The sequence below is a fragment of the Barbus barbus genome (assembly GCF_936440315.1).
Source record: "Barbus barbus genome assembly, chromosome: 48".
Taxonomy (NCBI): Eukaryota; Metazoa; Chordata; class Actinopteri; order Cypriniformes; family Cyprinidae; genus Barbus; species Barbus barbus.
The window spans coordinates 2,812,221-2,829,373 of NC_136726.1; the positions used below are offsets into that span (position 1 = coordinate 2,812,221).

Genomic DNA, 17,153 nt, shown 5'->3' on the forward strand with positions numbered 1-17,153 from the left:
GACGATCAAACCTATATTCTCTCAATAACTGCACATCATTCATAGTCTCCAATGGATTATTTCAATCATTAAAAATGCGCCTAGGTACTTGCTCCTCTTAATTCTATGAACATGAAATCAGCCATCATGCTAGAGTAAAAGATGACTTAAGGGAGCTATTTTGGTCCCTTAATTTTTTAAGGTGAAACGGTTACTAAGGACTTTGTAGCAACACATAACAGAACTTAAGGGAACACTTAAGCAATTAAGGGAAATACTTAAGTGACAGCCTTAACTTCCCTTAAGTAAGCCCTTAGGTTTTTTCTTGCAACCCATGTTTCACCGAGGGTACCCTTAACCTTATAATTAAGGGTTTTCTTATCTTAAGGGTTTTCATGCAACCGGGCTCAGGGACTTATGTGAGGATCCTGTTTGTGGACTTCAGCTCCGCTTTTAACACCATCATCACGGAAACCCTTCAAAATAAATTAACCCAGCTCTCCGTCCCCACCTCCGTCTGCCAGTGGATCAACAGTTCCCCTTCAATTCGGTCACTCAACATTGCTTTGGGAAATACATTTTCCTCGAATATTACTGAAGCCTTATTGAATCACGCCAGTGAAACTGGCCAATGGCGTTCAAGCGCGCAAAATATGAGGGGGCTCGTCACTATATAAAGCAGCGCTTGTACGTCATCCATTCAGAATTTTTTCCTTCAGCAAGAAGCCTGTCAAAGAATCTACCACTCACCGTGATCTACACGCTGCAGCGGACACGCCTTCTTCCCCTGCTGTGTTCCGGTAAGTGAGCTTCGGACGAACAATGATGACCTCTCGCGATTGCCTCTCCTGTGTAGAGCCAATCGAACCCTCTGATGGCCACGAATCGTGCATCTTCTGCCTGGGTCGCGCCCACGCAGAGGCGGCGCTTGGGGGGTCGGACTGCCCCCACTGCGGAGATATGAGTCTCCGGACTCTCAGGCTCCGTGTGGCCATCGTCCAAGGCGATGAACTCGCCCAACTAGCTCTGCCGCGCTCTTCCTCTGAGCCAAAGAGTAAAGTGCCGCGAGTTTCTAATGCGGATCTGTCCAGGTCGGGTGACGAGACCGTGCCGGCTCAGTGCCCACACGCTTCTCACCCCCCTGCTGCAGGTCCCCTCCCAGTGCGCTTCATGGCCGCTGATCTCCGCCCCTCCCCCAGCGCGCAAGATGTGGTGTCTTTCGGAGCCATGGAGGAGGATGATGCCATCTCGGTGGCAGCGTCTGCGAGAGAGGAGTGGTGCAACAGCCCACTGGATTACACTGCGCCCGGCAGTGACGCTGGGGACCTCCATCACAGTGATGTTGAGCTCCTACGCGTCCTGACCAAGGCGGTTGATGAGCTCGGTCTGGAGTGGGCGCCTCCTACCGAGCCGGCCAGAAGCCGTCTGGACGAGTGGTTCCTCCAGTCGGACCGCGGCCGAAAGGACACCCCGCGGAGACCCGGCCCCTTTTTCCCGGAGGTGCACGACGAGATAGCGAAGTCGTGGGTCCCTGGATGAAGGTGGCCCGGACCCTGAAGTCTTCAAAGAGCTCCGACGCGCCACAGATCTGGCCCTCAGAGCGACGAAGGTGACAGCTCGAGCGATCGGCCGCAATATGGGGAACCTTGTGGTGCTGGATCGTCACCTGTGGCTGACTCTGACCGAGTTGAAAGAGTCAGAGAAGACGGCTCTTCTGGACGCTCCCGTGAATCCCTCAGGTCTCTTTGGAGCGGCGGTAGAGACGTTCACGGAGCGCTTCGTTGAAGCGCAGAAGCAATCGAAGGCCATTAGCCACTTCTTACCAAAGCGCGCTGGCGCGATCCCTCCTGCGCGTTCCCGCTCATCCTCAGCGCAGCGCGCGGGAAGACCGTTCGCCCCTCCTACTGCGGTTCGGCGCGAGCATGAGCCGGCGGTGAGGCCGAGACAACCTTGGCCGAAGCGCCGCCAGGGCTCGAAGGGCCAGAGACCCCGCCCTGACAGAGACAGCAGGCCACCGGCTACGGAATTAAAGCCGCGTTCCTGATGTTGTCTCTCGAAGGAGGAAAGCTACACTCAGCGCCGAAGACGAGCCACTGAGAAAGTCTGCTCGCTCCGCTGTGTGTTCACCACGCCCCCTTGCCTGTGGCGGGCGGCGAGAACGATTGTCATGTTTGTGTTTTGACTGTTCCACAGTGCAGTGCAATAAAGTCAAATAAAATACAAAAATCACCTCAATATCAGGGCAATTTTCCTCCTCTCACTCCCCTCTCCCCCATCACTCACTCTCACACTCGTGTGGTATTAAACTCCCCGCCCCCCAACGGCGAGTTATCCCTCTCCGCCCCCCAACGGCGAGTTATCCCTCACGGTGTGCAGTCCGCCTCGCCCGCTGTCACAGTTCACAGAAGCGTGGCAGGCACTGCCAGGGGTATCAGAGTGGGTTATGAAATCAATAAAGAACGGCTACACGCTTCAGTTCTTCCGCAGACCGCCCCGTTTCAACGGTGTGTTAATGTCCACTGTACGGGAGCAGAATGTCTCAGTTCTGCGAGAGGAAATTCACAACCTTCTCGCAAAGCGCGCTGTAGAGGCAGTCCCCCTCACAGACCGCGAGAGCGGCTTCTACAGTCGTTATTTTCTGGTGCCAAAGAAAGACGGCGGGCTCCGCCCAATCTTGGACCTGAGACCGCTGAATCGCGCGCTTTCAAAGCGCTCGTTCAAAATGATTACGCTGAGACAAATCCTCTCACATATCAGAACGGGAGATTGGTGTATCTCCGTGGATTTAAAGGATGCTTATTTTCACATTCAGGTAGCCCCCCGTCACAGGCGCTTCCTGAGATTTGCATTCGAAGGGATAGCGTACCAATTCACGGTCCTGCCCTTTGGCTTATGTCTGGCCCCTCGTACGTTTACGAAATGCATGAATGCTGCTCTCTCTCCTCTGAAGCAGAGCGGAATGCGCATCCTAAACTAGCTCGACGACTGGCTAGTGTTAGCCCAGTCAGAGAGCGCGCTGCTCAGCGACAAACTCAGACTCCTCGCTCACGTTCAGAGCTTAGGACTGACTGTAAATATGCAAAAGAGCATGCTGGTACTGAGCCAGAACATCTCCTTTTTAGGAGTAGAGCTGAACTCAATCAAAATGCGAGCGCGTCTGTCGGAGGAGCGCTCACGAAAACTGATCAGTTCTCTCGCAGTCTTCAAACTAGGGCGTTCTCCCCCGCTGAAATGCTTTCAGAGGACGCTCGGCCAGATGGCTGCCGCCTCGACAGTGTGCAATCTAGGGCTCCTACATATGCGTCCGCTTCAGCTCTGGCTAAAGAGCCGGGTGCCACAGAACGCATGGCGCACGGGCACCTTGCGCATCAAAGTGACGCGCGACTGTTTGCATACGCTGAACCCTTGGCGCGATATGACTCTATATCGCCGGGGTGTTCGTATTGGCCAAGTGATCAGGAGAAAGAATGTCACGACAGATGCATCGAGTACGGGTTGGGGAGCCGTATGCGATGGCAGACCAGCCTTCGGGACGTGGTCAGAAACGGAGAAGTCATGGCACATAAACTGTCTGGAGCTCCGTGCTGTGCACCTAGCGCTCGAGTGCTTTCTCCCAGACATTCTTCACCGTCACATTCTCATCAAAAAAAAATAAAATAAATAAAAAAGGACGGACAGCATGACAGTGGTAGCGTTTATAAATCACCAAGGCGGTGTGAACTCACGACCACTGCTGCAACTGGCGAGAGACCTCCTTCTGTGGGCAGATCGACACCTCCTCTCCATCCGGGCAGTACATGTCCCCGGACGCCTGAACTACGGCGCGGATTTACTGTCGAGGGGCGGGATAATCCACGGGGAGTGGAGATTACACCCTTTGACAGTCAAAATGATTTGGAGTGTACTCGGCAGGGCGGAGGTGGATCTCTTCGCATCAGCGGAGAACACTCACTGCCCGCTGTTTTGTTCACTGACACACTCTCCCCTGGGAGTGGATGCACTAGCTCACAGCTGGCCGAAAGTACGCAAGTATGCCTTTCCTCCAGTGAAACTTCTGCCTCGCGTGCTTTGCAAAATCAGAGAGGAAAAGGAATCTGTTCTGCTAGTGGCACCGAAATGGCCCAATCAGCCGTGGTTCCCAGAACTGGTGGAGATGCTGGTAGCCCCCCCGTGGACTATCCCACTGAAGAGGGACCTTCTCTCTCAAGCACAAGGGACGATTTGGCACCCAAATCCGGAGTCATGGAGCCTTCATGTCTGGCCGCTCGACGGAGCTTGCCAGTAACAGATGCACTTCCTCAGCGCGTGCTGAACACTATATCTGATGCTAGGGCTCCCTCCACAAGGCGTCTCTACGCACATAAATGGAGAGTTTTTTCAAGTTGGTGCGTATCGCGGGGCGAAGACCAAATCAGCTGCCCAATATCAATAATCCTTGTCTTCCTTCAAGAGCGATTTGATAGCGGTCGTATGCCATCCACATTGAAAGTGTATGTGGCCGCTATAACAGCCTTTCACGCCCACGTCGAAAATCGCCCGATCGGCAGAAATGACCTGATCATACGGTTTTTAAAAGGAGCAAGAAGGCTGAACCCTCCTCGCCCTTCTACTCTACCCACTTGGGACTTGGCGCTCTCACGGGACCCCCGTTCGAGCCCATACAATCAGCGAGCTTGCGAGCGCTCTCTCTCAAGACAGCGCTCCTGCTGGCCTCTGTTAAGCGAGTTGGAGACCTACAAGCGCTTTCAATTGACGACTCGTGTATTGAATTCGGGCCAGGTGATTGCAGACTCACCTTGAAGCCTAGAAAAGGTTATGTGCCTAAAGTGCTTTCGACTCCATTTAAAGCGCAGGTCATATCACTATCTGCTTTCATATCACTATCTGCTTTCCGCCCCGAAACACCAACCGGGACAGAGCCGCTTAATACACTGCTGTGCCCTGTACGAGCGGTGCGTACTTATATCGAGCGCTCTAGACAGTTCAGACTCTCGGAGCAGCTATTCGTATGTTTCGGTGGACGTACAAAAGGACTGCCTGTGTCCAAGCAAAGGCTGTCACACTGGATCGTCGACGCAATTGCTTTGGCTTACAGCTCTAAAGGTGTGGAATGTCCGATAGGGGTTCGTGCCCACTCAACCCGTGGCCTCGCATCATCCTGGGCCTGGGCAAATGGCATATCTATTCAGGACATTTGTACGGCGGCAGGCTGGTCGTCACCCAGCACTTTCGCGAGGTTTTATAACCTATGTGTCGTCGCTTGCCTCGCATGTGCTGTCAGTGCGAGCAGCGCACGCGCTTACTCAGCCATGATCTGAGATTTGTACCAATGGTTTCGACTAGGTCGTATACACCCTGTATAGACGCACCACCAATTCAATGCTGTCCCTATCAGTTTATCACAGTATTATGATATAGTTCACCACGTCTTCTAGGACTTGCTCACCATCATACCGGTACGGCTGTGCATTATAACATGATTTCATTGAAATTAAACAATTTCAACTAATCTATTTGTGAAAGCGCCGAAGCCGCCGCCATTTCACATTCTTTGTTTCACCGGCGTTAACTCCGCCCCTGATGTGACGCGACATCGTCTAGCTGCCGCGCCCCTGACTTTACATGGTTTCGACTAGGTCCTGTAGACCTGAGCTGTGTTTACTAAGAGCGCCAATATCATTGCCGTTCTCATTACGGCTCCGAATGTGAAACTTGACACACTTAGTCGAGCTTGGCTCCATCGCTATGACACGGCGGGATTTTATACGTTCCCAAAGCAATGTTGAGTGACCGAATTGAAGGGGAACGCTCTCGGTTACTCACGTAACCTCGGTTCCCCGAAATGAGGGAACGAGACATTGCTCTTATTGCCGTGTCACCGAGCTCAGGATCTTACAATGCTTAGTTGCTTCAGTCAAAGATACTGAATGGATGACGTACAAGCGCTGCTTTATATAGTGACGAGCCCCCTCATATTTCGCGCGCTTGAACGCCATTGGCCAGTTTCACTGGCGTGATTCAATAAGGCTTCAGTAATATTCGAGGAAAATGTATTTCCCAAAGCAATGTCTCCTTCCCTCATTTCAGGGAACCGAGGTTACGTGAGTAACCGAGAGCGCTTCCTGACAGACAGACAGCAGTTAGTAAAGCTTGGTAAATTCACATCCACCACCCACACCATCAGCACTGGAGCTCCTCAGGGCTGCATTCTATCCCCACTGCTCTTCTCCCGCTATACCAATGACTGCACGTCTAAAGACCCCTCTGTCAAGCTCCTGAAGTTTGCAGACGACACCACACTGATCGGCCTCATTCAGGACGGTGACGAGTCTGCTTACAGACAGGAGGTTAAGGAGCTGGCTGTCTGGTGCAGTCTCAACAACCTGGAGCTTAACACGCTCAAAACTGTGGAGATGATCGTGGACTTCAGGAGAAACCCCCCCGCACTCCCCCCACTCACCATCATGAACAGCACTGTGACTGCAGTGGAGTCATTCAGATTCCTGGGCACCACCATCTCTCAGGACCTGAAGTGGGACAATCACATAGACTCTATTGTCAAAAAGACCCAGCAGAAGTTGTACTTCCTTCGTCACCTGAGGAAGTTCAACTTGCCACAGGAGCTGCTGAAACAGTTCTACTCTGCCATCATTGAATCCCTCCTCTGCACTTCAATAACTGTCTGGTTCAGCTCAGCTACCAAATCTGACCTCAGAAGACTACGGAGGTATAGTCCGGACTGCTGAGTGAATCATTGGTACAATCCCCCCCCATTCTCTAATAACTGTACTTATCCAGAGTGAGCAAAAGGGCTGGTAAAATCACTCTGGACCCCTCACATCCAGCACACTCCCTCTTTGAACTGTTACCATCTGGTCAACGCTACAGAGCTCTGAGCACCAGAACGACCAGACACAGGAACAGTTTCTTCCCTCAGGCAATCCATCTCATAAACATTTGACAATAGAATGCGGAACACACAACTCTATTATTTATTCACCACATTTGCTTACTTTTTTATCAAATGTTTTCATTTAAAATTTGCACACATCAGACCTGTACACCATAGTTGTCTATATTATATATTGTGTTTTTGCTGTTTTATACATTGCCTATTTGGATATTTGTATTATTCTTTATTATCTGTGTCCTGTCCTGTTGTTGTCTCTCTGTTGCACTGTGGAGCTTCTGTCACTACAACAAATTCCTCGTATGTGCAAACATAGTTGGCCAATAAAGCTCATTCTGTTTCTGATTCTTATTCTGATGTTATTTAATATGTAATACATACATTATTAATCCAATCATTTTTTTCACCATTTTTCTCTGCATTGCTTACAGGTCGATGACTTGTAGGAATACAAAAATAAAGTTTGGTGTGAGAAAATGACTCCGAGCACTATAAATGTTCATCCCTGGGAAGTCGTGGCCTAATGGTTAGAGAGTCGGACTTGTAATCCAAAGGTTGCGGGTTCGAGTCTCGGGCCGGCAGGGATTGTAGGTGGGGGGAGTGAATGTCCAGCGCTCTCTCCACCCTCAATACCACGACTGAGGTGCCCTTGAGCAAGGTTTTGACTAAAACAGCATAAAATGACTGCTCCGGGTGTATGTTCACGGTGTGTGTTCACTGCTGTGTGTGTGCACGTTGGATGGGTTAAATGCAGAGCACGAATTCCGAGTATGGGTCACCATACTTGGCTGAATGTCACTTCACTTCACATAACTCAATACTAATATAAATCCTTAATAATCAGGAAAATAATAAATGACTATGAAAATATTTAAGTAACTGAACAATTTCTATTTACAAATACAATTAATAAAAATAAACCAGACTTAATGCATTAAATCATAACCTAGTATGTGTAATATTTTATATAATAATGCATTCAGTCATAGCGTAATATTTTATAGTAGAAAAATAGTGTAAATTGCAATCTTTCAGCAATTGAATTCTGAAAGATGGCGATTCTAAGATGGCGCCGGTGAGATCGGCTGCCGTCACGACTGCTCCGACCAAACTTTGTCTTCTTTTGTTATTTTTTCGTATTGTTAACTATAAACACCGGTTTCTTTTTGTAAGATGGCCATTCTTACATACGACAGGGCCACTCTTATTTCTATTGGTGCACAATGCACTAACCTTTCGCCGTTTTTGAACCCGGACCCATCCTGGCCAAGCGAGATCCTGAGGAGGAACAAAGGATGCGTCCTCGAGGGAAACGAGCCGGTGTCAGGAACAGGCTGAGGGCACGCGCACACCGCGCTCCCTTACCAAGTGTCCTGCTCGCCAATGTCCAGTCGCTGGATAACAAACTCGATGACCTCAGGGCAAGAGTCAGGTTCCAGAGGGACATTCGGGACTGCAACCTTCTCTGCTTCATCGAGACATGGCTGAACCCAGCGGTACCAGACCACGCCATCCAGCCGGCCGAGTTCTTCTCGGTTTACCGCATGGACAGAACGCTGGACTCGGGGAAGACTAGGGGAGGTGGAGTATGTCTGATGGTGAACAAACACTGGTGCGACAGCGCGAGCATTGTACCCCTCTCACGCTCCTGCACACCGAATCTTGAACTTCTGACCATCAAATGTCGCCCTTTTTATCTCCCTCGGGAATTTAGCTCGGTCATCGTCAGTGCCGTTTATATTCCACCTCAAGCGGACACGGACACGGACACTGCGATATGGGATTTACATGAAACACTACACCTTCACCAGACACAGCACCGGGACGCCGCATTCATTGTTTTGGGAGATTTCAACAGTGCCAACCTCAAGCGTGCACTGCCGAACTTCCATCAGCACATCAGCTGCCCCACCAGGGGCGAAAGGACATTAGATCACTGTTACACCCCATACAAGAACAGCTACAAGGCACAGTCACAACCACCGTTTGGGAAATCGGACCACGCCGCCATCTTCCTCATGCCTGTTTACAAACAGAGGCTGAAACAGGAAGCCCCGGTGCAGAGGGAGGTCCAACGCTGGACGGACCAATCGGTGGCCGCTCTGCAGGACGCGCTAGATGACGCAGACTGGGACATGTTCCGGCGCAGCTCTGATGACGTCAGCTTGTTTACGGAAGCGGTTGTGGGATTTATAGAGAAACTAATGGATGATACGGTGCAGAAAACCATCATCAGGACGTTTCCCAACCAGAAGCCGTGGGTGGATAAAACCATCCGCGACGCCCTGAGATCCCGCTCCGCTGCCTACAACACAGGGCTCATCACCGGGAACATGGATGACTACAAGGCTGCATCTTACAGCGTGCGCAGATCGGTGAAGGAGGCGAAGCAGCGCTACGGGAGGAAACTAGAGTCGCAATTCCAACATGGCGGCTCTAGGAGCCTGTGGCAGGGACTTAGAACCATCACGGACTATAAAACACCACCCTCCAGATCGGGGAACGTGGACGCTTTTCTGGCTGACGAGCTGAACACTTTTTATGCTCGCTTCGAGGCTGCAGCTAATCACGCTAACGGCGCTAGCAGTGCTAACTGCATGCACGCTGAGGAAGCCGGTGAGGACAACGTATTCACCATCACGGAGCATGACGTGAGGAGGGCATTCAAGAGAGTGAACATCAGGAAGGCAGCAGGACCAGATGGCATCACAGGTCGGGTTCTGAAGGCCTGCGCTGACCAGCTAGCACCGGTGTTCACCGAGATCTTCAACCTCTCCCTGGAACAGTCCATTGTCCCCTCATGCTTTAAGCAGTCCACCATTGTTCCTGTCCCCAAGAAACCGCAGCCCACCTGCCTAAACGACTATCGCCCTGTAGCCCTCACATCAGTGGTGATGAAGTGCTTTGAGAGACTGGTCAGAGACTTCATCATTGCATCACTACCAGACACACTGGATCCACTACAGTTTGCATACAGGCATAACCGCTCCACGGAGGATGCCATCTCACACCTCCTCCACACCACAACAAGTCACCTGGACTGCAGAAAAGGGAATTATGTAAAAATGCTGTTTGTGGACTACAGTTCAGCGTTTAACACCATAATTCCCTCCACACTCACCTCCAAGTTGGAGGTCCTTGGTCTCAGCACATACTTGTGCCAATGGATCTCCAGCTTCCTGAAGGACAGACAGCAAGCCGTACGGATGGGTAAACACACCTCATCCTCCATCACCCTAAGCACTGGAGCCCCTCAAGGTTGTGTTCTGAGCCCCCTGCTGTACTCACTGTACACTTATGACTGCGTGGCCACTTCCAACTCCACCACCATCATCAAGTTTGCTGATGACACTGTTGTGTTGGGCCTGATCTCAGACAACGACGAGACGGCCTACATACAGGAGATTAAGAACCTGGAGAGTTGGTGCAAGGTGAATAGTCTACACCTGAACATCAGCAAAACCAAGGAGCTGATAGTGGACTTCAGTACGAAGCAGGAGCGGTCATACCAGCCGATCACGATCAACGGGACTCCAGTGGAGAGAGTGGACAGCTTCAGATACCTGGGTGTTCACATCACGCAGGACTTGACTTGGTCCTGTCATACCAGCACCCTGGTGAAGAAGGCCAGGCAGCGTAAAGGACTTTAGACTTCCCTCTCGGGTGCTTAAGACTTTTTACACCTGCACCATCGAGAGCGTCCTGACGGGCAGCATCACTTCCTGGTTCGGGAACTGCACTATGCAGGACAGACGAGCCCTCCAGAGGGTGGTGCGTTCAGCGGAACGTACCATTCACACCGAGCTCCCTGACCTGCAGGACATCTACCGCAAGCGGTGCCTGACCAGGGCCAGGAAGATAGTGAAGGACCTCAGCCATCCCAACAATGGACTCTTTTCTCTGCTGCGTTCAGGGAGGCGCTTCCGCTCCATCAAGGCGAACACAGAGAGAATGAGGAGGAGCTTCTTCCCGCAGGCCATTCGTAGTCTTAACCACTCTCCACTCTAATCACATCACCCCACACTTCCACTTTGCACATTTTCAAATACAATCTGCACTAATTTGTAGAAGGTTACGTTAGGATAAATGAGTGGGACTTACATACCATTTGTCCTTAGTATTCCTTTTACTCACTTATACACTTTACTGCACTGCACAGCACACGGACACTTTATCACTGACATACACTTTACTTTTTATAGAATCTATATAGAATCATATTCTATTTTTATTCTTCATATCTATTTTTATTCTCATATCTATTTGTTATTTTATTTTATTGCTAGTTTATTTCTGTATATATGTTTACTGTACTTTTTCTATTTGTATTTTTGTAAACTTGAGGTTTTTCTTAATTTTGTTGGACAATTTGTTGGACAGTCGTACAATACATTTCACTACATGTCGTACTATGTATGTATATGTATGTGACAAATAAAATTTGAATTTGAATTCAGGTTAGGTAATCTTCCAAAAAGCAGGAGGGACTGTCTGAAAAAACGATAGTTCTGGGAGTGCAGGTCTGAGCGTGCAGTTGGCCTCCGGGCCTGCAGCTTCACCCTACTCGCACAATCTGAAACTTTGAAAGCCAGTTGTGGAGGCGTGGCTTTGGCGGTGGGTGTTGGAGGGAAGTTCAGTGATTGGTTTAAAATATTACAAGGCTCTAAACCAATGGGCGACTAGCAGGTTCCTTTAAATACAGTATAGCGAGGCTCCCAGGTTTATCATTTCTGTTTTACGAACGTAGGAGTTTCTTAATCGACAATGAGCGGAAGAGGTAAAACCGGCGGTAAGGCCAGAGCTAAGGCTAAGACTCGGTCCTCCAGAGCTGGGCTGCAGTTCCCCGTCGGTCGTGTTCACAGGCTTCTCCGCAAAGGTAACTACGCCGTGCGCGTCGGTGCCGGTGCTCCGGTTTATCTGGCCGCTGTGCTCGAGTATCTGACGGCTGAGATCCTGGAGTTGGCTGGAAACGCCGCTCGGGACAACAAGAAGACCCGTATCATCCCCCGTCACCTGCAGCTGGCGGTGCGTAACGACGAGGAGCTGAACAAACTCCTGGGCCGAGTGACCATCGCTCAGGGCGGCGTGCTGCCCAACATCCAGGCCGTGCTGCTGCCCAAGAAGACCGAGAAACCCGCCAAAACCAAATAAGCAGATTCCTGTTTCTCAAACCCAAAGGCTCTTTTAAGAGCCACCCACTTCATCTACCAGAGAGCACTTTTCTGTTAGTTTCATCAGTAACTACACATGCATAATCTTAAAGAAGAAATGGTTAACTAAATAAATTAAAATTGTGGAGTTTCGATAATTATTAATACCATCAACAGCTGAAGATTAAGCCAAATAATAAATTAATATTTCATAATGAATACATAAAACCTGATGAAATGTGTAAAGAGTGTGTTTGAGGTTTAAACGAAGACTACAATAAATCTCTGAAAGGTACTTTTGCCGCGTAAAGTAATAAACAGGACAAAGCACACAAACAGCCCCATTTGCAAACAGAAGCTGCGCAGTCATTGGCTAGCAGTCTTGCGCAGACGTCACACATCAGCCAATCATAAGCCTCCGCCCCTTTATGACGCCGTAAGCTCGTGGCCGTATGATGCTTTAAAAGCAGGCTTGTAAGAGATAAAGCGACATTTTCTACGCAGAACGGAGAAAGAAGTGCATCGCAGCGATGGCCAGAACCAAGCAGACCGCTCGTAAATCCACCGGCGGCAAAGCTCCGAGGAAGCAGCTCGCTACCAAAGCCGCCCGTAAGAGCGCTCCGGCCACCGGCGGCGTCAAGAAGCCTCATCGCTACAGGCCCGGCACCGTGGCTCTGCGAGAGATCCGTCGCTATCAGAAATCCACCGAGCTGCTGATCCGCAAGCTGCCCTTCCAGCGTCTGGTGCGAGAAATCGCTCAGGACTTCAAAACGGACCTGCGTTTCCAGAGCTCCGCTGTCATGGCTCTGCAGGAGGCCAGCGAGGCTTATTTGGTCGGTCTGTTTGAGGACACCAACCTGTGCGCGATCCACGCCAAGAGAGTCACCATCATGCCCAAAGACATCCAGCTGGCCCGCCGCATCCGTGGAGAGCGCGCTTAAACTCCTGGTTTCATAAGTCTTTAACCCCAAAGGCTCTTTTCAGAGCCACCTATATCACACTGAACGAGAGAGTTTCGACTTTAGCGCTAAATATAACGTAGAAGGTAGCACTGCCTTAATCTTTTAAGGAATTTTTGCTGGGTTTTAACGTTAGTTTTATTCGTTTAATTAATTTTAGTTTCCCTTTACTACAAGGAATACACACGCAACACTTGCAATAGCACACTTCTATGAATAAACAAAAATACAATGCGTATAATGTACATGAGTATATTATAAAGCCAAGTGCAATTACATAAGTGTAAGTTAATAATTCATAAATTGTCAAAACTATCACAGTAAGTTAATAATTCATAAATAATTCATAAATTGTCAAAACTATCACAAAACAATTGTCATAGTTTTTACTTCCGTTTTGTTGTTGCTGTAAATATGTAGAGAAATCAAGAGTGTATTAAGACAAGGATGATGACCTCGACTTTAAATAAAACTAAAAACAAAAGAAAACTAAAAATATAATAAAATACCTAACTACGTAATGCTATTGTTGTTAGAAATTGCAACAATATAAAATAGAAATACATTTAAACTTGTAATTAAAACAATAGATGACAATCTCCTGGCCAGAGGAGGACTGAGTCTGGTTAACTAAACTGATCTAGACAATAACTTCTCTGAACTCAATAATGAAATGCCTTTAACTGAAAATTGAGTGTTTAATCTTATTTTTATACATTTCTGACACTCTATCCTCCAATTTGATACGGTTACACAATCTGTATTGTTAAAAGCGCTATATAAATAAAGGTGACTTGACTTCACTTGACATGAGATGTCCTTTTTGAACATGAATAAGTATTGTTTTGTTTTTACTATATTTATTTACATGTTCAAAATAAACGTTTCAATCGATACTAACATACAAAACTCCGTCATAAATGTATCTTGCTGTGTTTACTGAGTAAGTAGAGGCAGTTTCGTTATAATATGTGTTTATTTACGGGGGACTTGAGAACCGTTCATTTAATGTTTGATGTTTAATTTCTTTTATTTAAATTTTATTTTACATCTGTAGCTCTGTTTATTTTGGTGCTCGTTCCTGCAGCTCAAATGATGGAGGCTCTGGTCTAGACAGCCATAATGAATGATGATGATGATGATATGAAAGTCAAAGCGTCTGTCAAATTCATGTAAACATTATGTAGATATGATCTTATATGAATCATTGCCAAATTTGAAACCTTTTGAAACATGAATTTTCATACGAGAAACAGGACAGACATTGTTAGATCAAGGTTGGGGTTATAAACCATGTTCTTTCCTGCTCTAAACAGCGGGGGTGGGGGTGCGCGTCAAGTGACGCGAGGTGGGTTTCAGTTAGGTCCTGTAAGTATATGTAAAAGGTCTCCCGGAGCGTGTAGCGGCACACATTCGTCTTCGTTTTGTAGAAGAAGTATATTAGTCATGTCTGGAAGAGGTAAAGGAGGTAAAGGACTCGGGAAAGGAGGCGCTAAGCGGCACCGGAAGGTTCTGCGGGATAACATCCAGGGCATCACCAAACCCGCCATCCGTCGTCTCGCTCGCCGCGGCGGAGTCAAGCGTATCTCCGGTCTGATCTACGAGGAGACCCGCGGTGTGTTGAAGGTGTTCCTGGAGAACGTGATCCGCGATGCCGTTACCTACACCGAGCACGCCAAGAGAAAGACCGTCACCGCCATGGACGTCGTGTACGCTCTGAAACGACAGGGACGCACTCTGTACGGCTTCGGAGGATAAACACGTCCGTATTATCAGAAACACAACGGCTCTTTTAAGAGCCACCCACACTGTCACACAAAGAGTCAACTAAGACAAACTAAGTCAGTAATGTTATCGTTTTAAGCTTTCGATGAAAACTCACAGTAAGACTCGCGTGAATAAACTTTTGCAAAAGCGAAACTACTATTGCTGGTGCGTTTATTGCAAAGAGAATACGAGTAACATATTACCATGTGCACAAAAACAAATTTATTTTAAAAATTAGAGCTTGTATGTTTTTTCTCCAAAGGCGGACCGAATGAGAGCATATTTATGTTTCCCGTTGTGTTTTTATTTGCTTGCTTAGCGTTTTCTTTGAAGTGAAGTAACAAAATGAGAAAACAATCAGATGGCGATGATATTTAAGTTCGATCAAGAGTGACAATTATTGGTAGAACAGAGGAAAAATAGTGTCTGATCTTCATTGCTCTCCTTTCTACAAATTCTCTTAATTGGGTTTATTAAGGGGTATAAATATACACTATGATATTTGAGACCCATTTGTTTTCTTTTATAAAACAAAAAGAGCGGGAATTGAAACAGGAAGCTTATTCATATCAGCTGATATCGTTCAACATCTGAGCGGTGGGCGGGGCTATATATTCACCGCCTGTGATTGGCCCTCGTTCCGCTCTTGATACTTCGAGTTGTCCAATCACATACGAGTTAATGGGTTTGGTCTATGAAAACACGCAATCAGAAGGTTCCATATCTCCTTGAAGATTAGCATAGGTGAGTCAATACATATCTCTGTCCGGCTCAATGTAGACATTGTTACTCCGCGTTATCTTCATCATGCCTGAACCAGCAAAGTCCGCTCCTAAGAAAGGCTCCAAGAAGGCCGTCACTAAGACCGCCGCTAAAGGAGGAAAGAAGCGCAGAAAGTCCAGGAAGGAGAGCTACGCTATCTACGTGTATAAGGTGCTGAAGCAGGTTCATCCTGACACCGGGATCTCTTCTAAGGCGATGGGGATCATGAACTCTTTCGTCAACGACATCTTCGAGCGCATCGCCGGTGAATCGTCTCGTCTCGCTCACTACAACAAGCGCTCCACCATCACATCGAGAGAGATCCAGACCGCCGTGCGTCTGCTGCTGCCCGGAGAGCTGGCCAAGCACGCCGTGTCTGAGGGCACCAAGGCCGTCACCAAGTACACCAGCTCCAAGTAGAGCTTAGACTCGGCACACAAAGGCTCTTTTAAGAGCCACACATCTTGTCAATGAAAGAGATTTCAAAGTGTTCATACAGCAACAACGCCAGTCGCCTCTACAATCCTGTCCGAATGATAGTAGTGTTGCGTCTTAATAGATGTTCTTTCTCCTGAATCCCAAGTTTTTACTCCGTGCTCTCTATGCAAATGTTTGCTTTGTGGTGTAAAATTTAAGTCTTAACAACTCCCCTAAAGAAAAAAAAGCAGTGGCCAGAAGTTTATTCACTTTATCTGTAATGTGTTTATCAGGTGGTATTTTGAAAACCATAATTAAGGTATTATATTTATATGTACTATAAAACATCTTTTTAAGCCTAATTGTCTCTCTGAAGTATTATTTATCTATAAGCTAACATATACATAAACTACATAAATCTGCTCTTCCAGATATGTGCGACATTATTTTCTGGTTTAGTCTTATGCTTATTTGATTGTCTTTTTGTTATGTATACCAAGAGCTCCTAAAAACCATAAATTCCTTGTGCATTTGCACACACTTGGTGAATAAAGCTTATTCTGATTCTGAAAAATAGAGGTAAAAATGTAAAACATTTAATTCACCAAATGGTAGTGACATAGTGCTTCATGAGTCTTTTTTTAGCTTTTGTTTCCAATGTTATGCAAACTAGTACCATATTGTTTAATGTTGACAATTTGGCTTAGCCTTAGCATTTTTGTTTTTACATGAATATATTTCCCAAGTAAAATCAGTTGCGTAAGAAAATAAATTCTACTTTTAGAATCAATAGTGTCATACACAAAAAACAAATATTATATCAGTTTTTATTGTTTGTTGTTCCAAACATCCTTGAAATAAAGCCTTCTGTGCCTGTTTATGGAAGCTCGCCAATTTAATTGGGATTTTATCAATATAATTTTTTTTTTATAAGAAAATCAATGCCACCAATATAATTAAATATGAAATATGGGAGGATATGCCACGCAGTATCTTTACTTGTGATGTACACTACAAAGATGTTTGTACATTTGTTTTGCTGTGTTTAAACAGAAAAAAACTTTTTTTTGTCCCCCCATTTTTTGTTTTTACACAACAATCATTTGATTTAAATTACTAAATTAATTTAGAGCCTAATTCTAAAATGTAAGATTTACCTTGTTGACTACAACAACCCTGAGATTTAACAGTAACCATTAGTTAAAAGAA

At 47.2% G+C, this 17,153-nt stretch overlaps 4 protein-coding genes across 4 annotated transcripts; all 4 read left to right on the top strand.

Moving 5' to 3' along the window:
- Positions 1-11,653: 11,653 nt before the first annotated feature.
- LOC306866689 (histone H2A-like) lies at positions 11,654-12,040 on the top strand (the record flags this gene model as incomplete). The annotated part of the gene is made up of 1 exon (XM_079411971.1): positions 11,654-12,040. The coding sequence occupies one exon, from the start codon at positions 11,654-11,656 to the stop codon at positions 12,038-12,040; it is 387 nt and encodes a 128-aa protein (XP_079268097.1).
- Positions 12,041-12,569: 529 nt separating this feature from the next.
- Positions 12,570-12,980, top strand: LOC306866684 (histone H3.2; the record flags this gene model as incomplete). Its single annotated transcript, XM_079411966.1, has 1 exon — positions 12,570-12,980. One exon carries the CDS (start codon positions 12,570-12,572, stop codon positions 12,978-12,980), a length of 411 nt encoding a protein of 136 aa, XP_079268092.1.
- A 1,431-nt stretch (positions 12,981-14,411) lies between these two features.
- LOC306866690 (histone H2B-like) lies at positions 14,412-16,173 on the top strand. Its single transcript, XM_079411972.1, has one exon. The coding sequence runs from the start codon at positions 15,573-15,575 to the stop codon at positions 15,945-15,947; it is 375 nt and encodes a 124-aa protein (XP_079268098.1). The 5' UTR covers positions 14,412-15,572; the 3' UTR covers positions 15,948-16,173.
- On the top strand, positions 14,412-16,173 carry LOC306866694 (histone H4). The gene has a single exon (XM_079411976.1). The coding sequence runs from the start codon at positions 14,445-14,447 to the stop codon at positions 14,754-14,756; it is 312 nt and encodes a 103-aa protein (XP_079268102.1). The 5' UTR covers positions 14,412-14,444; the 3' UTR covers positions 14,757-16,173.
- Positions 16,174-17,153: the final 980 nt, after the last annotated feature.